This window comes from Nuphar pumila, chromosome 6 (assembly GCF_984573655.1).
Source record: "Nuphar pumila chromosome 6, dmNupPumi1.hap1.1, whole genome shotgun sequence".
NCBI lineage: Eukaryota > Viridiplantae > Streptophyta > Magnoliopsida > Nymphaeales > Nymphaeaceae > Nuphar > Nuphar pumila.
Genome location: NC_143254.1, coordinates 114717239 through 114740314, shown reverse-complemented (window position 1 = coordinate 114740314; position 23076 = coordinate 114717239). Strand labels below are relative to the sequence as shown.

Sequence of the window (23076 nt, the reverse complement as noted above, 5' to 3'; positions counted from 1 at the left end):
AAATATAAAAAATTCATGTAATATAGGTCTCTTCGTCTATGGCCTTGCCTAATCTGCTTCTCGGACCGCAGATCCTGCATATAACAATTGGTTGGTGAAAAAGAGATGATACATCCAAAATCGGTAACTTGAGAGACGGACAAAATATTTAAATTAAGTTTTAGAATGATTCTAATTTTTGGAACATGAAATTCTTTGTTTTGACCAAAAACTTTTTAAAAACTTCTCATTCCTTCAACATCTAATGATGTTCCATCGGTCGTGTAAATGAATGATTTAAAAGAATTGAGACTTGGTTTGGATAAAAGAGATGCATTCAAAGTCATGTGGAAAGAGGCACCCGAATCAAGGATCGAAGAAAACATACTGAGAGTGGATGAGATCGAGCTATCGGAGGTAGAAGATGTGGAAGAATTGATCCTTATAAATTTTTTGAGAGTTTCGGTAAGTTGGGCAATGGAGTTTTGTATGTCTCCATCTCTCTTTGAATCTTCACTTGAATTGCTTGGACAATCTCCAACAGAATCCACCTTTCTTTTGAGCTTTGGATAATTCGATCGAAGATGACCTGGTTCATTACAATGGTGACAAATAATTTTTCTTTCTCTACCATTGTGATTTTTTAAAAAATGAGGAGGTTTATATGTCCTCATGTTGTTTCCCGGTCTAGATACCGCATGGACCTCATCAATATTTTTCTTAAGGGCCAAGCGAGTTTCTTTTTGACATAAATCGGTTAAAATTTCACTAAGAGGGGTAGAAGCCCTAAGAAGAAGGGAACCTCTTAGTTGTTCAAATTCGGGATGAAGCCCATGAATAAATTGAAAAAACCTCTCTCTCTCTCTCCATTTGCTCATGCCTCATGGCAATAACACTTCCTTCCCATTGTAGTTCGAAAAGAGCAAGTTCATCCCACAACGGAGATAGAGTACTATAGTAGTCTCTAATGCTCATATCCCCTTGCTTGGTTCCTCTTATTTTTTCTTGCAAAAAGAAATGTCTAGGAAGGTCTTTTTTAGTGTACATACCTTTCATAAAGAATCATGCTTCATTCGCTTTCTTTAATTTGGCAAGATTGACGCAAATTTTAAGCTCCACATTATTCATGAACCATGCCAATATTTTGGCATGCTCACTTTCCCAATCTTCAACTTTAGATTGGTATTCTTGAATAGCTTTGACATTTTCTTCTTCATTCAAGGCTTTTTCTTCATTTCCCTCTATTTTGGTAAGCTTCAATTGTGATTCCGAAATGGTTCCACATACTTATCCCCAAAATCTTTTACCTTTGAGGTTGTTTTCCATGGCGGCCGCCCGTATTCTATAATTGGTTCTATTCAATTTGAATGAAAGATCGATCTTTGTATCTTTGTCGGCCATCATGGAAGGAGTTGAAGGAGAACAATTGTATGATACTTAAAGCTTCTCACACGTAAGAGTACCCCAATGATGCTTTCACAACCAAGATTTGATACCATGTAACGAACTACTAATGAAAAGAGATAATGTCTCTAAGTGACTAAAACATGCACAAGCATACAAGCAATAAGCCACTAATGGGTAAAAATACAATACGCCACAAAGTGGTAATTAACACTCACAATATGAGAGAGAGAGCTAAAAAATATGTAAACTCTTATTGAGAAAAGCTTTAACAAGCTTCAATATGGTGGGGCAAAGCCCTTTATTTATACACAAAAAAGGAACCAAAGAAGGGCTCCCATAGAGTCGTTGAGAGCCCCTCCAATGGTCAAATTTATGACCTTTGGAGGGGTCCAACGACTCTATGGTGGATCCCTCTTTATAAAAGGAAAAATAAAGAAAAAAGAAAATAAAAAAAGTAAAAAAGCATATCTATAATGGATATGCGTGTGTGTATATATATATATATATATGAAAAGACTATTTTACCCCTAGTGGCTATTACAAAATATATATATATATATAGATAGACACAGACATATATATAAAATATATATGTCTCTCTCTCTCTCTCTCTCTCTCTCTCTCTCTCTCTCTCTCTCTCTCTCTCTCTCTCTCTCTCTCTCTCTATATATATATATATATATATATATATATATATATATAAGATCAATATAATTTAACAGATTCACCATTCAAACAATAACATCCAAATGTGATCTCACTATCCAAATGAATACTCTAAATCTTAAAGACCAACCTAACTTGTGTTCATGCACCTACATTTAGATTATCATGTACAAGGAGGAAAGAGGATACAGACCAAGGTTACCAGAAACACTATAGGACCCGGAGAAACACGCTTCCTCGAAATGTGTCACTTCCAAAACACACGGGGAAGTGACCCTTTTAAATGGGAAGCACGCTTTCTATTATGGGGAAGTGCACTTCCCATTTTGCTTCCCACTCGCTTCCCAATATCGGGAAGTGAATTTTCTTTTTTATGGGGGCTTAGAAACTTTAACAAATTTTTTTTGCCCAATATTGGGAAAACCCGATTCCTATTCACTTCCCACTTGAATCCTAGGTCGTTTCCCTCTTCGCTTCCAGTTCACTTCCTAAGTTTCTTCCGGTTCACTTTCCTTCTCGCTTTCGAGACGATTCCCAGTTCGCTTCATGCACTTTCCGCTTCCTAAAATTTTAAAAGTACCTCGCTTCCCGCTTCTGCTTCCTCGACTGACAACTCTAATACAAACAAAGCACCATATAATTTAATGCAAAAAAAAAGATTTAAAATCCACTTCAGTCGGACATCACTAAAAAAGAGTATCAGACTCTCTTCTATTATTTATTCTTCCACGAGAGAGCATCCTTGCAACAAAAGACTTCCAAGTATATTGCAATACATGAAGAACAATATGTATTCATCATTTACATCTTCCATCTGGAAGGACTGTGCAATGTGAGCAGTCTAATTATTGCATTGCACTAAATAGATTGTGTCATTTGCATGTCAATTTAGTCTTCTTTTTCATCTTTTGCATTTAAAATGGTTAACATGCCTGAAATATCAAAAAAATAAAGGGAAGACAAAGGGTAACATTTTTATGAGCACGATTTTAACTTATAAAAGCATTTCAATTTATATCTCATTGCCATTGCTTTTCCACGTAGTAGTAGTAGCAAGAAAAACAAATCAAATATGCTTAATCAGATTAAAGTATCAATAAATTCTCTTCAACTAATTTCTACTCCAATTGAATCATATTAACAATCTGTAAAGCATCTCCATATATAATTAAAGTTATACATTCGTCACCATTTTGTGGAAAATCATTAGGTATGAATATTTTTCTTTCCACTTTGACTTCAAAATTTTACACATTCCATTACCTCTCCTGAACAGCCTAACAAAGTTGTTGGTTTGTTGCTTTAACTCATTCTTCCTTTCCACACAAAAAATATACAGACGGAGGGGGAGGGAGTCAACTTTGATGATATCCTTACTCAACATTGATTATGATAGAAAATATATAAAAAAATTCTTACCTATATAAAAAACTTACCTCTAATCCATGGATCTCTATGATCCTGTTCACCATTTTCTGGTTTTTCCATGTTTGTACAACTTTTTCAGGTGATTCTGCCCTTCAAACAAAGGGTGCCGTATATGCCCAGATGGACATGGATTAATCACCTGCATGATGCATGGTTGCTTCATCAAAGAGATCTTGACAGCCAGCAACCAAGCAACACACACACACTTGCATGTATCTCATAGAGAGGCTACTGGAATGTCATGTTTGAAAAAAGGTTAGGATATTCTCCTGCTTCCATGTCTGAAAGTGTCAAAGGTTTTCCTTAACAAACTCTTAGTTAAGTCCCTTCTAACAATGTGGGCATTGTGCTACCACCATATTTTGCTTGACTTTTAGAATAGTTTACCTTAATACTGATAGTTGTCTACGTCAGACATGGTTATAGAGCATTAGATGCAGAGAGACTTACAGAATTAGATACATGGGCACAACACACAAATACACACACCATTAGATCTTATCTGTACACTTCTGGATGGAAACCTGTTGAGTTTTCAGCTTTCTTAAGATGGAAGTGGCCTTTCCTTGAGTCTTACTACCCTAAGAAGTCACCACTATCAAACTGTTCACCTTATTAGTACACATTAGTGCATGCATCTGTGGACGTATATTCACCGAATTCCCTTCTTCCCCTAGAAAAATTTGGAGATGATGAAACTTTAGCTTAGTTGTCATCACAACCTAAATGCATAAAGAACACGCTAAATTTTTAAAGGGTTTTTTTTACACTGAAATGGCTGATACTAGTAATTAATAAAAGCACCATGGAAATTCAAAATCTATCAGGGTAGAATTTTTGAACTTCTTTCAATGGAAGCGATGGATATGATCTCCCCATGCCCGTCTGTGCACGAAAACATGCATGTAGAACAGGGGAGGCGGGGGCTGGGGCAGTGTGTCCATATCTTCACGCATCATTATTTGGAAATTTAAAGCTTTATAACCTCATTTCTCTTCCCATATCTATAGCCTAGAAACCTACATCACAAGGACACTGCGCTTAGCATGTGTAACCCCTGTGGACATGACATGACATGACATGACATGACACTCAGACACACCAAGACACTTCATGGACACAGCCAAAACTAGTGTCAGACACGATCATCATTGCGTCACTAAAGTTTATCTATTTCTTTCTATGATCTTGATTACTTTTTGTATTCACTTGCATTCCTTTTTTCTTTTAATTTGTCATCAATTACATTATATTTCACTTTCAACTTAGTTATTTCTATTCTTTTCAATTATAGTGATCCAAAATTGTTGTTCAAGAGTAGGGGTGTTCCTGTGTCAGGTTTGGTTCGGACCCAGGTGGAACCAGACCCAGGCCTGATTTGAGATTATGGTATTGGGTCTGGACCCGGGTCCAATCGGACCCACCATAAGAGAAACCATACCCAGAACCAAAAGGATTACATGAACCAAACCCGAACCATACCTGGTAAAATAATATTTTTTTATCTTTTTTACATTGAAAAATTGCAGACCTTAGTTGAAACCATATCTGGTATGAAATTTCACAAACCATACCTGGATCCATATATTAATCGGACCCGGGTCCGACCCGGATTCTAATCAGACCTTCTCATTTATTACTAAACCTTAACTATAGGGTTTGGTACGGGTCGGGTCCAGGTCAAACCCGACCCATTGACACCCCTATTCAAGAGTCTATACCAAAGTTACTGGAAGCACCTAGGTAAAAGGGGAAGCGCGCTTCGAAAGCGCGAAATGTCGCGCTTCCGAAACGTGAGGGGAAGCGTCCCCTTTTTTGGGGAAGAGCGCTTCCCTTTTATGGGAAGCGCGCTTCCCCCACACTTCCCCATTTTTTCTATTTTTCGCTTCCCCCTCGCTTCCGGTTCGCTTTCTAGGTCGCTTCCGAGACGGTTCGGAATTTTCTTCTAAGTAGTCCCACGCTTCCCCGCTTCCTAAATTTTTGAAAGTGCCTCGCTTCCCGCTCCCGCGTCCCGTATCGCTTCCCGCTCCCGCTCCCGCTTCCTCGACTGGTAACTCTGGTCTACACTTGAGATGATATTCATGTTTTATTATTTTATGTTAAAACTTAAGACCGTATATACATACATATACATACACATACATACACACACACACACACACATATATATATATATATGTACATATATCGGTGTGCATGTACGGCCATGTCAGATTGTCCTAATTTTTTACAACTATCGTATTGTAGAAAGCATATGTGCATCATGTCCCATTCTCGCATTTTTATCCATATAATATGGCTAGAAACATAAATATTAGGTATCCACCAATCACTACAAATTTTCAGTTTTTTGTTCCTCAACCATAACTGTAAATGAGTTTCTAAAAGACTCAAGCAGACCTTCCATGTGGTCCTAATCAATATCCACCACAGTTAGTCTACCAGAAGCAACCTCTACCAATAAGAAAATGTAGTTCTAATTCAGATAAAAACACTCAAAAAAATCTGGTTATCCAACTCATGAGAGAAAAAAATTGAAAAGAAGAATGGCCTAATTAATGACAGCAAAGAAAATTTTCAGGATCACGCATCCTTGAACTACCTGACTAAGTAGCTTTGGCTTGTCATCCGTTGAAAATGTAAGCTCATGCATTGGCCTACAAGAGTATCAGTATAAAGGTCAATGATTGTTAGGAAAAACTAAAACAAAAACTTCTGCTACATGGTATCCTACTGAGTAACATTCAAATTTCAAAACAGTACAACCTGCAGCTTTCTTTCTTGTGAAAAAGTGAGACACAAAGAAAAAAAATATGGAACAGTAACCTAATTTGAATTCAGCAAAGAAGCCATAAAGCATTAGAGGACAACAAATAAAATAAAATTACAGTATCACTTAATGGCACAAGAAGTGCATCTAATACTTACAAATTTTCAGGCATTTAAATCAATAGAAATTTTTTTTTGCTAACAAAATTAATGGAGAAACAGAAGAAGACTAAACTCAGCACTGAAAACAAGTGAACTCACAGATGGATAGCCAACAAGATGACAGATTTTAGAAACTGAATCAACAATCTGGAGTGATCAACGCCTTACATTTTTTTAACAATATCTACGAAAAAAAGAAAAAACAAAAGAAAGAAAGGCAAGAAATATGGCCATTCAAACAAATAAGCTAATTAACATATGCCCATACAACTTCATACAAGCAGCTATTGAATATCTCATGAGACAATTCCACTGTAGCTAAGAACACAATCACCGGAAAATTTCACAAGTTTGTTGCACCGGGATTTTAGTAGGAGGCGGCACCCCCTCTTTGTTTTGAGTAGGCAGAACCATTCTGTTTATGTTCGATATATAAATATCTCCTTATTTTTTCCCCCCTTGTTTCTGTGTCATTTGATTGAAAAGAGATTTTGTCACCGTGGTAAACTTTAAAACAAAGATTACCATTCCATTATTCACACAAACCCTTCAATGACTTATCGGCTGGCTTGCTTGAGGAATAGTTTCACGAAAATGGAGACAAACCAGAATAGCATCTGATCTTGTTTCTGGATTGAGTGGAAAAGAGATATATGAAGTTCGTTCTGCTCTTCTGTGCATCTCTGTGATGGGGAAATCCCCATAAAAAGGGACAACTTTCATGTATCAGTAGAGGACTCCAAACTCTAACACCAGGGGAGAAGCACAAAATTCATTTGGATGTTGGGTCTTGAGGTGGGGCCGAGGGTGGGGAGGGCATGGACGGCAGGGTTGGTTGCTTCGGAGGAATTGTTCTTAATCAAAACATGTGGCAGAATCTCAGCAAGATCATGAAAATAGTTTTCACAGGCAAATATGAGCATAAAGATCACATGATTTTCACATACTTTTCTCAATGAGAAAAGTTTTCTCATTGACCATCAGTATTAAGAGAAAAAGTTTTTGCATTCCTGCCTCCTAGTGGAAAATTTTTCTTACCTGTTCAGATTCATGTTCTTGTTTAATTACTTTTTATCAATTTGTATGCTATTTTTCTTTTATCTTATGTGTTATGAGGCCCACTATTTTACCATTGATACTTGTTTTCTCATATCATTGTCTTCATATGAAATTTTTTTACTGAAAAGAATTTTGAAGAAAACCTACGGAAAGCATGAGAACAGTTGGGAACTAGGAAGACACAACAGCCATACTTGCTGTGCCATGCACATACCCACATCCATCTGACATAGGGAGAAATAGAAATTCCCACCTAACTACCCCCTATAACTTGAAGTCTTGAAGATGAGGGTGTAGGCAACCAGCCCAAAAAAAGGTGGAGCCACCTAAAGCATCTAGGTTGTCATTCTGGATAAGGAGGTCACAAAAAATGCATAGAAGAACAGACATAAATTACAAAACTAAGAGAATCTAGTGACTGCAGTCTTCTATACTGAATTCTTCCATAACAGGAGTCTCAACCAAATATCCTTCCAAAAGCAAGTCTGGATTCTATTACCATGTGCAAGTGTAATTTTTTTTCTTCGTTTTGTTATTCGCATTCTTGCATATAGAACTCAACCAGCTTGTCCAAGGGGTCTATGGTGAAAAACATGTTGGAATTCAATATCTAGAATTTATTATGTTCTAGTCTGCAACTGGTATCTTTGTCGGATTCAGGAGGGCTGCAAATCAATTAATGAACTGTTTTCTCCTCTATAGGTTTTGGAACATCTAAAACTTCAACAAGAATTAGAGATCCCAAAGACTGGTCTTAGCCAAAACTTGGTGAATGGTCCGTAAGGTTTGCCCCCACCAAACTCCAGCGTTCAAGTACAATTACAAGAGTTTTAGAATAATAACAATGATCAGTAGTACTGACATTTCAATAAGAAAAGAGCTACTAGAAAATCCCAATCAACAGGTTCACTTTACTTGAAAACATCAAGCTCTCCAACTGAATAGAGCTCCAAAGCAACTGTATCTCTGAAATTACCAATTAGATGCACAATTTTTCATGCCAGTCAGAAAAAATTATCATAGAAGTTAAAATACAGAGAAGTAGGTACAAGGAGAACAAACCATGTAGGCCAGGACACGAAAAAGATACATGGCATTGAGGATATTAGTAAACTATGTCACATAGGTGCAGGTGAGAAGGGTGCAACAGCGCAATTTCAAAAAACTTGGGGGCAGGGGTGTATATATATATATATATATATAGAGAGAGAGAGAGAGAGAGAGAGAAAACGGAACATATTAGGCCCTCTTTTCTCCTGCCCCGTTAGGCCCCATAGTTTGAAGTGTTTTATGATAAATCTGAACCGTTAGATGTGTTTAGCATGCCCGATTTAGTGGGAATCAACTCTTGGATCATGTTTTTTAGACGAAAAAATGTATTTTTATGAGCCGGGAAAAATTGACGTCTTCATAGCCATTGATTTTAGATCACCGGAAAAAACTGTATACAGGTCAGATTCCGGTGATCCAAAATCCGGTTCCCACTAAACAAAACCTATAGATCACATCTATGGTGTTAGATGTGAGAAAAAATACAAAAAACTACGATTTTTGAATGGGCCTAACGGGGAAGAACGAGCTCATTAATATATATATACACATATATGTTAGACAGAGATGGACCCTGGTGCATTTGATTGCATCTTACATTGCAAAAGTTGTGGCCAAGCATCGCACCCACACCAACATGGATGTGTTGCCCTTTTAGAAGTGTCCATGTTACATAGTTAGTTGATAACAATAACACTAATCCATAGCAAAGTATGAGCATGAAGTAATACCCAAAAGCCCTACACTTTGTGGAATTATGAACTTCCAACACAAAAGAGCAAAAAAAAAAGAAAATACCTAAAATAAAGACAGTTTCCGTTCACAGTACTATCAGAATCCCCCTTGGTGGATTTGTTGCCTTCAAGAGCAAGGGCCTCAAGGTTAGGTGATGAGCCAAAGGCAGGTGGTGGATGGACGCTGAAGAGAATATCCAGAAACAAACAAATGCACATAAGCATTGACCAAGACATGGCAAACAAGTGAGAAACAAAAACACCAAAGCTGTACTGGAGGAAAAGAGAAATCAGGAACTCAAAAAAAAAAAAAATCTAAAGACGCAAAGTGGAAGAGAATGAAAACTCCAACTAAAATGTTCACTACCAAATACACTCTGACGTTTTCTATAAAACCTAACACCAACAAGCATCAAGCAGAAGACCATAAGAGATTAAAAACAAAAATACGTGGAAACTTACTGCACCTCTGTCTACTCGTATAACTTGAGGAACCTTGACCATCTTCTTTCCCTTCAGAGCTTGGTGATAATGAACCAGCTCTTCCATCATTCACAGGTGGAACCTGTATCAGAGAGTTTAGATGATTTTTTAGCCTAAACAACTGAATGGAAATTGACTAGGGAGTAAAGAAGCAGTAATAACTGGCATTTCCAATGGAACCTTTCCAGGAAAGAACCCAGTTAAAGTTTTTTCAAACTGTCTATCACACAGTTCAAAATGAATGTGTGATCCCATTGAGAAAACTTTTAACACAAGAAAAAGGTAATACCATCAAGTATAAAGTGCAGCATAAGTTTTGGAACGACCCTGACAATATTTCATGACAAAAAAATGCAGTACAAAACTATAAATACACTGACCAAATACCTTATAGAAGTATAGGAGGAAAAGTAACAGGCTTATTTGCAGGGATAGGTCTTGTTTGTTAGAGGAATGAAGGAGAAGCAAAAGAAGGGAGAGGTGTAAAATTTGAATCACACAGAACTCAGTGGGACATAAGACTTGGCCCAGAAAACAAGGCCATCCGCATATCCTTTTATGCATTCTTCCCAAATATCTGGGAGATACTTGGATGGCTTCCTTGATATTTGAACAAAAATTGTTCGCCTCACATGAGCATGGAAGAACAATAAAAAAGAATAATTTAAAATTATAGATACACGTTTAAGCATTCAACATGATAGTTAACACATGGATAGTAAAGTTTTTAATAACAAATACTGTTCTATCAAATGAAAAGCAACCCTTATTAACTCAAAAGAGATGTAAGCAAAGAAATCAGCATTAAATGTCTACAGTAATACAAGAGAAAAGCACTGAAGGATTTCTGACTCGACTGCATCAATGCATGCATGCATACGCCATTGTTTCATCAAACACACAATAAAAAATGATAATTTAGCTGGATTCATTCCAAAAATGCATAGGCACTTCATATGGGTGTGCTCTAAACAAAGATTTAGACTCTCACGCAATCTACAGAATGGATCCAGTAAGCAGAGGCAAGTTGCATATGCATAAGCCCTCTTCGTAGAAAATTCCAATAGCAACACTTTGTTTTTTTTTTTTCTCTATCAGTGTTTGGAAATAAATAAATAAAGAGGCCCACCACCTAAATCACATATCAAAAAAGCAGGTGCACCAGTAAGGTTAAAGAAGGATTTGACTTTGACAAATCCCCCTTCCAACAGCTCCACATATCAAGTCATACCACACTCAAAAAGTTATGTGGAACACTCCTAAGCACTAGTGGCTCTTTGAACCTCATCATCCTTCAATGTCCTCCTGGACCTTATGGGCAACGACCCATGTATATTTTGAGAGCAGTCAATCTAGCTGCTGAAATAGAACATGCAACTGAGACAAGATGTCAATGTAATTTTCGAACTATAATAGCATCACCCTCCTTATTTTGGTCACAATATGCTCAAGGAGAAGAGCCAGTCCTTTACCCACCTTTTCCATGCATTAGAGTATGATTTCCATTTAGCAGAGTATTCACAAGGTTGATCCAGAAGCTCATATTTTGCTTTTGAGACCAGAGTCCACCAGCAGTGATCATCCCTTGCATTGACAATCACTAGCATTTCATGATAAGATCTTAGTAGGCCAACTTGAGCAGCCATTGTAACCAGCCACTGGTTCACCAAGTGAAAGACATTAGAAATCCCTAGAGCCCTTCCAAACAAACGAATTTCACTTTTGTCCAAATCCAATATCCAATTGCTCTCAAAAGCATTGAATAAAGGCAATATATAGGAATACTAGACAGCACATGCTTCATAAAAGAAATTATCCCATAAAAGCCAGTTAGTTATCCAGAATTAGATTCTCTTATGTGTAGATGTCTTGGTGATAGCTAGGTAAAATCATCATCCCCATAAAGTAGCAATGTTGATTTTTTTTGGTCCAGATACTAAACCAATTGCATTAGTACCTCCCTAAAATAAACCTTCCTCATAGTTCGAAAGGAAGGTATGAGATTCAATCTCCATGCATTGAGCTTCTTCTCATGCAAAACAGCAACACAATCATCAAAGAGAAGATAGCAGTCCATATCTATCTCCATTAAAGAACTTCAAATCTATGTCACATGGGTGCGGGTGCGGCACTTTCAAAAAACTTGGGTGCGGGGGTGCGGCAAAAATATAAAAAATTATATATATATATTGTTAAAAATGTAAACCTTTTGTAAGTATATATTAGTATATATATAGAGATACGTATACATATATTATATATTTATATGTATATGTATCTATATATATACTAATATATGTATTTATGTATTTTTGTCTTAATACCCGAAAACAGTATTTTTGTAATTACCCATTTTACGCATATTCCATTTAGGAATATGATTGTAATTCTTTTTCTTTTTTTATCTTTTCATTTTTTATTTTTTATTTTTTCATTTTGTGGTTTTCGTGCCACATTGGGAGGCTCCCCAAAAGAGTCGTTGGGGGCTCCCAACGACTCGTTTGGGAGCCCCCAAGGTGGCTCCCTTTTGAGGTGTATTTATAGGGGTGTTCCCCCTTGTATTTTCTCTATGGCTTGAGAGTCTCAAGCTTCTCTTTTTTCAATATATTCATTTTACATGCATTTGTGCATGTTTGCCTTATTTTACGCTTTTTGCATATTTGTTCAAGTGTGCTTTGAGTGCCTTTGTGCACATCTTTTGTAAAGTACTAGTGCTTGTATGCGTATTGTCTCTTCGTAGACATTTTTACATGGTATCAAAGCTTGGTCAAAGTTGAAGATCGTGTGTTTCTTCATTTTTCGGGTGCCTCAAAAAACGTGCTTTTGACTTCTTGGTGATTGGAGTGGGGGGCTTCTCTTTCTTCAATATTTTGGAAGTTTCCTACATCAAGTAAGACCTAAAATCTTATCACGGTACGTGATTTTTTCTCTATTCTCTTCTCTCTACTGGACGAGACCTCGGTTTTGTCAATTTAGATTATCGGCTTATAGTTTGGCTCTAATTGACGTTTGTTTGATATATGGTTCTATGAATGTATTATATCGCTCATTTGGATATTTTGCCATTTATATTATAGATACTTATAATTATATTTATTTGTGATGGCTATCTATTTTTTAAACCATGGTGTTTCGAAAGGTTATGAAATTTAATATTTCTGCCTTGATTTGTAAATCTTTTTTCTTACCTTCTTGGTGGCATTAGTTTGTTTTCATTACAAGCTCTCTTACCTCATGTGTTTCCTCCTATTATAACTTTTATTTAAGTGTCATTTTATGTAGACATGAGATGTTTTTCAAATGTGGTGAGTTAAGTGCACCCATTGGTTATTCATACTTTTTGTGTGTTTGTTTTGCCCATACGTGGCATTGTGATTATATTCTTGTTCTAGTAGTTGATACACGTGTTTAAGTGTCATTTTATGTAAACAAGAGATGTTGGTTATTCACACTTTTTTTGCGTTTTTTAGCCCATTAGTAGCATTGTGATTATGCTCTTGTTCTAGTAATTGATAGACGTGTTTAAGTGTCATTTTATGTAAACAAGAGATGTTGGTTATTCAGACTTTTTGTGTATTTTTTAGCCTATTAGTGGCATTGTGATTATGCTCTTGTTCTAGTAAGAGATACACTTGATTTTTGAGGTTTGGAAGTCTAGTGAGGTGATTGCTTGTGGTGGTCGAACTATTATTGAGATTTGCAAATATCATTCCTTTTGTTGTGTGGGATTTTAAAATCTCTCCATAAAATTTTTAAACTTTTTATACTTGAATGGAAAAATGTTTATTGATAAAAATTTATGCATCTTATGTGCATTTCATTAATAATATATATATATATATATTAAGATTGATATTTGGTCATTTATGTTTAAGCCCATTCTACGTTGTGTGAATGAATCCTAATGGGCTGTGATTTGTGAGATTGCTCTCTTTCGTTATTATGTGCAGTAAATATGCTTTAATTGCATGTTGGATATTTATATATATGTGTGTGTGTGTTTCATATTAATTATCTTGTTCACATTGTTGTATGCATGAATTTAATTATCTCCTCTTTTCTTGAGGACACTTTTGAATTGTTATATTTTATATGCTTATTGTCGGTGATGATTTGTTATTTCATTTGAAATGCTTTCCTAAAAATCCTTGGGATATTATTTATGCATAATTGTTTATCTCTTCTAGATAATTTATGTCCTTTAGTGATCAAATTCTCTTATGATCAATATTTATGTTTTTCTTGAAAAAAAAAATATATTGATTTTAGGTTTATGATTTGATTTCATAGAAATTTATTATTGAGGCATGCTCCTCTTCATCTTTCTTAATAATTATATAATGTTTCTCTTGTTCAAAAATATATTTGTTTTAAAAACTTTATAACTATTCGGCTAGGATATTTTCCTTTGTGTAGTTGAAACCTTTTTTTTTTGTTCGCTTTGTAGGTTCTTAAAGATGTGATGAATTGAGAAAGGAATATCTTTGATGCATCATATCGTGAAGATGGAGATATTTGAAGAACGCATTTGGGGACGATCACCAATGAAGACATTCGAAGACTTGTATTTGCAAAATTTTCTGATGTGACATAAAGATGGAGGCTTCCAATAAAAACACTTGAAGACTTTGATCCTTCCCGTTGATTCTTTTTGTATTTTCAAACTTTCGGTATATCACCGTAAGTTTGAGGGAGAGTGTTAAGTTGTATATATATATATATATATATATATATATATATATATATATATATATATATATATATATATATATATATATAATGATGTAATAGGTAAATACCCATTAGGGGTATTTTGGTTATTATGAGTCCTTATAATAGGTTGTGTCCATTAGGGGCACATTAGTACTTTTACTTTATTTATTTATTTTCTTTTTATAAGGACTATTTGGTCAAATACCAAATAAAGTGGTTGAGTTCTTTTTTGACTAGTCAATAGTGTTTTTGAAACAGTCCAACAACTCTATTGAAGTCTCCTTCTCTCTTATATGTGTATAAATAAGGCCTTTTTGTCACAAACTGAAGTATATGCCTTGTGTGCCAGTTATGGGCTAGAGAACACTTAGAGAATATGACCTCTTATGGGTCAATACATGAAAACACAAGAATGAGCTGCTAAGAGCTAAGAACACACATAAAAATAATTGATATTATTGAGGAATAATCCCTTTGAGAATACATAACAAGAGAGAGGGGTCTCACCTCTTTATATACAAAAGAGAGAGGCTTTAGAGTCCTTGGGACCTACCCAATGGCTAGAAATCTAGCCGTCGTATAGGGTCCCAACGACTCTATCCTTAATTCCCAAAAAGCCTATGTAGCTGAGAATATTTAATTATTTGAAATAAAAAAATAAAAATAAAGAAAGTAAAAAATACACTATTTTCAGATTTACATGTAAAAAGACTAAAATAACCCTAACTAACATATGTACAAAAAAAACATATGTAAACATATATGTTTACGTTAACACTTTTATCCCCTTTCATTTCTTAATGCTTCTCTTAAGCATTCATGCTCAATAAGATGAATATTTTTTTATGTTTTGTGTTCTTCTCTTTAGTTCTTTAATGTCCTGAATGCACTTAGTGCTTGTGTTGTGCCTTGTACTCTTGTATTGTCCCTTAGTTGGATTTATGTATATGCATGTGCGCTTTGTGTTTATGACCTTGTAAGGCCTTATAGGCCGTCATTTTGTATTTTCGCATATTTTATTACATGTAACATACAACGTAAAAGTATCTTAAGCAAGATACTATAATCGATGGAACGATATAAATGTATGAAAATACACACACCAAGAACACTTGTGCACAAAAGCACAAAACACGAAATGACAAATGTGCAAATGCACTCATAAGATTCATAAACAATAAAAAGGTTGGGCAATAATCCCCAACACCCTTGAGAGAATACAAGAGGGAGTGCCCCAATTTATGGGGCATTAGGAGACCTTGGAAGGGGCTCCACATAGTCGTTGGACCCCTCCAACGGTCACAAATGTGACCGTTGGAGGGGTCCAACGACTAGTGTGTTGGGCCCCTCCCAAGGTGGGTACAATGCATTTAATTAAAAGAAAAGAAATAAAGAAAAAAGGAAAATACAAAACATATTCTCGAAAAAGAATGTGTAAAATGCCTAAACTACCCCTAAGACTAAAGATAGGAATATATATATATATATATATATATTTATATATATATATAATAGGTAAATACATATACATATATTATGTATATGTATATGTATTACCTTATATATATAAAATATATATACGAAATTACAAGTTTGATTTACATAATTTAACACCATCATCATGACCAACATTAGGATAGCTAAGAGAATGACTTAAGAGAATAGATGGTGAACTCTTAAAACTTAATTGTTCCTACACATGCAGGGAACTTCCCCTAAAATGATTTCCTCAAGCGTATATTGAGACCAAATCCAACTTACTAAGTGATAAGTTGGATGTACAAACCCAAGAGCAAAATTAAATGATGAAATCATGAAACCAATAACAGTTTTCAATGAACTACAAACCCACTACACTAATTAGTAATTACATTGATACATTCCTTCACATACATTGACAAGTCAAATTGACTTCCAAGGATATCATATACTACCAGTACAAATGATATTTTGATCCTGTTATAGGTCTGAAAAATATGTCCTGGCCTTTTCTCAAAAGAAAAAAAAAAGAGGATGTCTTGAGTGATATCTGATGACACTATATAACAATTAGAGTTTTTGTTTCATCTTCCACCTTTTCCTTATGTAATAGTTATGGGAAAATGAAGCAGAGCACCTTAAACCAACTATTATGTTATCGAGCTCATCTGTAGACTAGTTACAGTGTATGAGAAGGAAACTGGCTCTTCCCTCTCCTAATTCTTGTTAGAAACCAGAGGATGATCAGTGGCATACGCAAACACCTATTCATGGTCATACTTTTTGTACATCAATATAAAACACATCCAATCTATGACTGATATTTGTTTGCTGAACACATATTACTGTTTTGTGCTTAAACAATCAAATATACAAAGAACTCACAGTAAATTAGTAACTTAGAACACAGTAAACCTAGTGTTAAGCAACTTTTCTGGGTCCCATATTGTTATGTCTATGAGAAAGAAGGGTGGTAGTTTTATGAGGACTTTTTTCTCTTTCCCCAAAAAGAAAATTCTAACAAGGACCATTCTTTCACAACGCCTGATTTTATTTTGCATAGATGTGGAGAACTCTTTGGCTAACTGCACCAAGCAACTTCTACATCCTTCGCATCCATAAGCATTTCCTTCTTCCAATATGATCCACGTAAAACAAAGGATGAATTGTTCTAACAGAGCTTGTTTAAATATAATCTAAAGGTGTCCATTTTTTGTTTTTTGTTACATTGTTCTCAAAATACTATTCCAGTCTGTCGTCCATATGAACAGAAAAAATGAAATTTTTAGGCATTGGTTTCTGTTTGCACATTTATAGGTTCCAACAGGGTAACTTTTTGTATCGCCTATAAGTGTACCTGTTGTCATACGCAACAGAGAACTATCTTAAGAACACAAAAGAGATGTAACCCGACTCTCTTGTAAACCTCGTGAAAGCAGACAGTTCCACAAGTTCAGATGATCAACATAGAAACGGGAAGTTGCCACAGAAATGTTGCATCATTAGACAATCAAAATAGGTAGAATTTCCAGAACGCATTTAACTATAACTTGCAAATTTTATTCATTTCTGAAAGCATTCATTGAAATGATGAAATGATATAAAGAGAGATCGCCATTATCCAGAAGAACTGAGCCAGACAACTTGTATTTCTCTATTTTTTATGCTAGTTTAGACATGAAGGAGAAATCAAAATTCCTGTCCGTCCGGGTCAACTTCACTAAGATGTTAGAACTACTTTCAGCTAAAACGGATAGAACCCATTAATAAAGAGTGCTGGCAGGCAGCTCTGCAAGTAAAAAATTAGAGCAGCACGGGTAGTAAGTTGGACGCTCCGCAATAAACTTAAAACCACTACGATGTTTAACAAATTATAAAAGCACGCACAGAGTACCCAACAGCAATCAACGATGCTCACAGCGCAGCTATGCGTGAACCAGACCCCACAAAGCTTCGAGATGGATTTACCTGAACGAGGCGAACATCGAATACCGGCCTCCTAGAAGGATCCCTTGCCAAATGGAGCAACTTCTTGTGGTTAAGAACATCTTCCGCCCTCTCCACGTTGACATCCAATGCGTACCTGCGACCGCACACGAGAGTGATCCCATAAGTTTCGGCTTCAAGTTCACATGCAATCAAGACGCATATGAATATATGATTCCCACGCAGAAAAGTTTCGCACACTAATCAGGCAATCCAATAACGGAAACTTCTGAGAGAGGGAAAAGCAAGAATCTCATTGAATGCTGCACAGAAACAAGACCGACTAAAAAAGGTAAACGATCCTTTACATAAAAGACTAAGAAAAGCAGGCTCCTTTACAACAAATCTCTGTAGCTGGCGATCCAAACACCAAAATGAGCATGAAATCAAACACGAAAGGGCGATCCGATTGTCCATGGAAAAGAAAAGCAAGAGCAATAGAAAACATTTGATCTTCTATATTAAATTCAAAATCCAAACCCAAACCCTAACCCTCCTCTGATCCTCCAAACAAAAAGTTAACCGAAGGAAGCCTAAATCATATAAACCGTAGCCGACGACAACGATGATAAGCAGCGATCAACGATGAAGACGATTCCGATACGCGAAACGTAGTAATGATTCGGAAGAAAACGCGGAAATAAAAAGGGAAGGAAGAGAGATCGGGGAATTACCGGGGAGGGAGGCGATTGAAATGGTTCCAGAGCTCGTCTTCGAAGCCGGGGAGATTGGCGGCGTCGTTGCCGGACTCCTTGAGTCGCCGGATAACCTCGGTGTAGACCTCGAGCTTGTGCCGCTGCTGCCTCGGGTGAGTCGGCGACGAGTCCACGGCCCTGCTGCTGCAACTCTCCGTGTCCTCCATTGCCATTTGACACGATTCTTCCCAACAAACAACAAACGAAGCGCCAAAGAATCTCTCTCTCTCTCTCTCTCTCTCTCTCTCTCTAGAAGCTGAGGTAGGGCGATCGGTGGTCACGCGCCATCGTCTTCCTTCATCTCGAACTTCACGTGAAGTTGGCGTAAACGGGAAAAAGGAGAAATGAGGAAGCCAAGCCTGAGGTGTCTTCTGCCCAGCTTTCCTTCTGTCTCTTTCTGCTTCTTTTTTTCTCGTTTTCTTTATCTTGCTCCGTGTCTTTCAGATAAATATAAGCAGGAGGGGTGTCCACCTTCCCTCTCCGTGTGGCGCAATTATGTGCAACGGTGTGCCAGCCGATGTGGATTCGATTATCGTTCTGGTTTGCGTGGATTCAACCCCTTTTCAAGTAACACCCAGTCCTTCTCATTATCATCATCATCATCATCATCATCATCATCATCATCACCGTATATACTTGCTTCGTGTACGTATAACTACCTGTATTTTACCTTTTTATACTGATACAATTTGTCATAAATAAAAAATACGCCTTCCTCTATCGTGAACCATAATTTTTTCTTATTATTTAGGAGATAAAACTCCAATTTAGTTTGTAAGACCGCGAAGGAATTGATTACAAGCCTATAGGAGTCCAGCAAACCTGACCGAACCCAGGCCCACAAAAGCTTAGCCCTGTTATAATCGGGTTCGGTCTGGATGGCCCATGTGAGCCAAGATAACAACATTATTGTTTAAACGCGATATCTATGATTGTGGGCCCATGGCTGTGGCACGCCCTAAATAAAAAGTTTACCTGGCTGCCTATTATTGTTGTTATTATAAGCGGCCACTCTTTGAAAATGTTTTGAATAGAAATGGAAAGCCTCTCTTTTCTTGTTGCCCAAGGCATTTTAGTTGACGAGGGCTGATTACATGGGCCCCGTGCTCGTCTTTACTTGAACATGTCCTTCATCTGGACCGTCAAAACTTGAAGAGCTTGGTGATCGTGGACATGTGGTCCAATCCCAATGTTGATGGTTGATGAAAACATGAAGTGGACCAGGGCGGAGGCGGGGACAAGGTCTCAACCCGCATCTCATTTCAAAATTTTGCTGTTCATCCCTGCCTTCATTCTTGCACGGGTTTTGATTTTAACCTTCTTCCCCAGTTCATTTTCCGTTTCATATCTTTCATTTCGGTTCAAATGGGACGAGGCTAGGTGAAGCCTATTTCGCCGATTTTTTTTTGTCGTTCTTGCCTTCCACCCTTAGAAGAAAGAGATAAATGAGAGCTCATTCAGCTAGTTAGAGAGAGAGTAAAGATTAGAGAGAGGGTTTTATATTAGTATTAAGAATATATATATATATATATAAAGATATAATAATAATTTTTTTAAAGGAGATAGGAGACAGTAACAAGGGCAAGAGTATGTCCATCTCGTCCGCCTCAATCCTTGCACGGGTTTTTATTTTAACCTCTGTCCCCGTTCATTCTCTGTTTCATGTTTTTCATCCCCTGTTTAAACGGAGCTAGGCAGAGTAGAGCCCCATTTTCTCCCGATTCAATGCCATCCCTAGCTGATACTCTGCTTTGGTTATTGTAGTTCCTCCTATACCGCTGGGCTGGGCTGGGTTGGGCTTCTTTGGGTTGAGCAAGTTGGCTCAAAAGCTAAGGATCGTATCCCAGCACCGGACTCATAAATCTTTTGGGTATAAATATTATATATATATATATATATATATATATATTATTTTATTTTTATATATTTATTCCCAAAAAGCCGTAGAACTTAAAATTTTGATTACTATTTCTCTCACATGAAACATACTAACTTTTGATCGAATTTTGATTTATATGTTTTTCGGTAATCGTGGGATTTATGGATACATATTTTTGTTTGAGTTGAATTCGCAATTGGTCGAGCTATGTAATCACCACCCATTACACACATTTGTTGCCCACCCAAAATAATTTGATTATGTGAAGATAATCTCGCTAAGTTAGGCAGTTGAAATCTTATATTTGTACTTTAATATCAAATCTCAGTCTGATGAATTTTTTTCACGTGGAGAAATCTTTAAGACAGATTAGAAAATTAGTTTCCCCAAAAACAAGTGGTGAAATCTTCGTGATAGCCACATTAGAACGGGGGTATTGTATTTCCATGGGTCCCACAGCCAGGTTCATCCAATGGGCGCCATCGCTAAACCGAGCAGGCAATACAGCAGGAGGAGATGCGCATGTCAGTGGGAATATTAGCTGGGGTTAGTACTTGGTCTACTGACTACCGACCCACTATGCTTGTTTTTTTAATTTATAACCCGATGAAACCACACTCGGCACAAAGACCTGATCGCACTGGCTCAGCTTGCCATACTTACGACTGTCGTGCTGGCAGTATAAAACTCTGAAATTCGAACACCTACCCTCAGGGCCTATGGTACACATTGGCTTGCGCAGAGAGGTGATGCTCCGTCTAGCAGCCAAAGCGCCACGCCTGCTGCACAAGTGTCTGACCGGAGAGCGTAAGAGGCAGGCATAATGTCTTAGATGTGGATGAACACGTGGGAAACATGAGAAGGGGATGCCAAGTTGGGGCCTCCACGTGGTAGAGGAGTGGGGATCCCACTTGGGGATGAAGTCTTTTTGAGAGAGAAGGGTCAAACAGGTGAGGCTACTTTAAAAGAGGCTAATGGGGCGCCGCGCGTTGTCCGCTAAAGAAGGGGGGACGAATGGATTTTAAAACCTTATCCATTCCATTTTTTTTTAAAGTTGCATGTGGGTGTTGTCCGGAGAAACCAAGAGGAGTTGAGAGCCAAGCATGGCTAAGTCCTCCAACGGGATCACCGTGTCACGAAAGTGAGGAAAAAGTCGTTGCCTTTGGCTTACCCTCTCAGTTCTCCGGCGCAGCACCAACTAACCAACATAGTGAGAAACTTTTCAAACAGAAAATTAAGGGGTCTCTGAATGACATATTACGCGCGGTGTTTTAAATTGTTTGCTGTCTCTCGTATTTTTGTCAGCAAAGAACAAAAAAAAAAAAACATGATTTTTTAACGATGTTATGATATGCAAAGGCAAATATCACGATAAAAAATCAAATATGTTTTTTGTTTAAATATTAATATTTTGACATTTTGAAAATATCACGTTTCTCTTTGTGGTATTTCTCGTTGTCGGATTGCTATCCAGTACAGTTGGTGATGTGAATTTTTTTGGCCAGTACAGTTGGTGATGTGAGTTTTCGGAGCACCACTGTACGATAAGTGCGCTTATTCTCGCGCGTGCAGCGTAATAATTGTACGAGTGCGGGCACCCACTTCTTTCTCTCTCTCTCTCGTTGAAGACGTAGGAAATGTAAAAAATATGCAAGCGTTTGTTTGGAGGGATTAGACTCTAAAATAGTGGCACAACACAACCAAATGGAGTAGCAAACTACCGGCCCATCACTTCACTGGTTCTGACTTCCCATAAAAACATAACAAACTAGCTAGCTTAGCAAGGTTGAAAATTTGACAGCATTTTGCTTCTATTTCCTCCTTGTCCTTAGACACGCCAAAGCTATGATACCGCACATCCTTGATCAACTCTCTCTCTAAAGATGGACGGTGGTGATGAAAATTTTACTTTGATATCGTTATCTTTGGTCAATGGAGGGAGGCTGTAGCACCGGGGCAACCACTTGGAAAACCAACCGCCCCGCACATAGAGGTGTTGGTTGAGACGAACCGCGCGCTTGCTGTTTCTTGTGCATGACGTGCTTTTCCAATTTGGTAAAACAGCTCAAGGATCAGCGTTAGCATATGCTTCATTCAGTCTCTTCAACTTTTCTTTCTTCAATACAGATATTATAAGAACCAAAGAGAAAAAAAAAACTAATAGAATAGAATAAGACAGGTGTGTTTAATTTGATCTTTTCTCTCTTCGTTGATAGCAGTAACTCTGCCAGCGCACGATCCACGCCCATGTTGGCATTTGACTTTGTGACCATAAAGGCTGTTCTACGGATCTGGGTCGGGTCCGGAGCCGATAGGTTCTTTCTGGACCAACTCATCTTTAGCTCGCTTCTAATTTTCTGACCAGGATCCGGTAAAATAAGACTGAAAACAAGGTCTAGATTTACATGTAAAATGTGCAGTGAGCTGATTGGATTAGGTCAAAATTAGAACTTTGATGATCCGACCCAAGCACTTTTTGGATATTTCTTTAAGAATCTGCATTCAGAAATAAAGCGTCGGATTCAAGTTAGCGATTCTGCCCAATCCCGATCCATTTGCAAGTTGCAACCTTTAAAGAGCGGGTCAA

The 23076-nt window shown here is 37.2% G+C and overlaps 1 protein-coding gene across 2 annotated transcripts in view; it reads right to left on the bottom strand.

Moving 5' to 3' along the window:
* LOC149835796 (serine/threonine-protein kinase STY46-like) overlaps positions 1 to 19171 on the bottom strand; it is a 66341-nt gene extending 47170 nt beyond the window's left edge. The window contains exons 1-5 of one of the 2 annotated variants that reach the window (XM_090008752.1): positions 18590 to 19171; positions 17898 to 18012; positions 9722 to 9819; positions 9319 to 9438; positions 6083 to 6137 (exon numbers count right to left, since the gene is read on the bottom strand). In XM_090008752.1, coding sequence (XP_089864878.1) covers positions 6083 to 6137; positions 9319 to 9438; positions 9722 to 9819; positions 17898 to 18012; positions 18590 to 18783 — 582 coding nt within the window. In that variant the 5' untranslated portion in view covers positions 18784 to 19171. The remainder of the gene's footprint in view (positions 1 to 6082; positions 6138 to 9318; positions 9439 to 9721; positions 9820 to 17897; positions 18013 to 18589) is intronic. The other variant, XM_090008753.1, reaches the window with a different exon arrangement.
* Positions 19172 to 23076: the final 3905 nt, after the last annotated feature.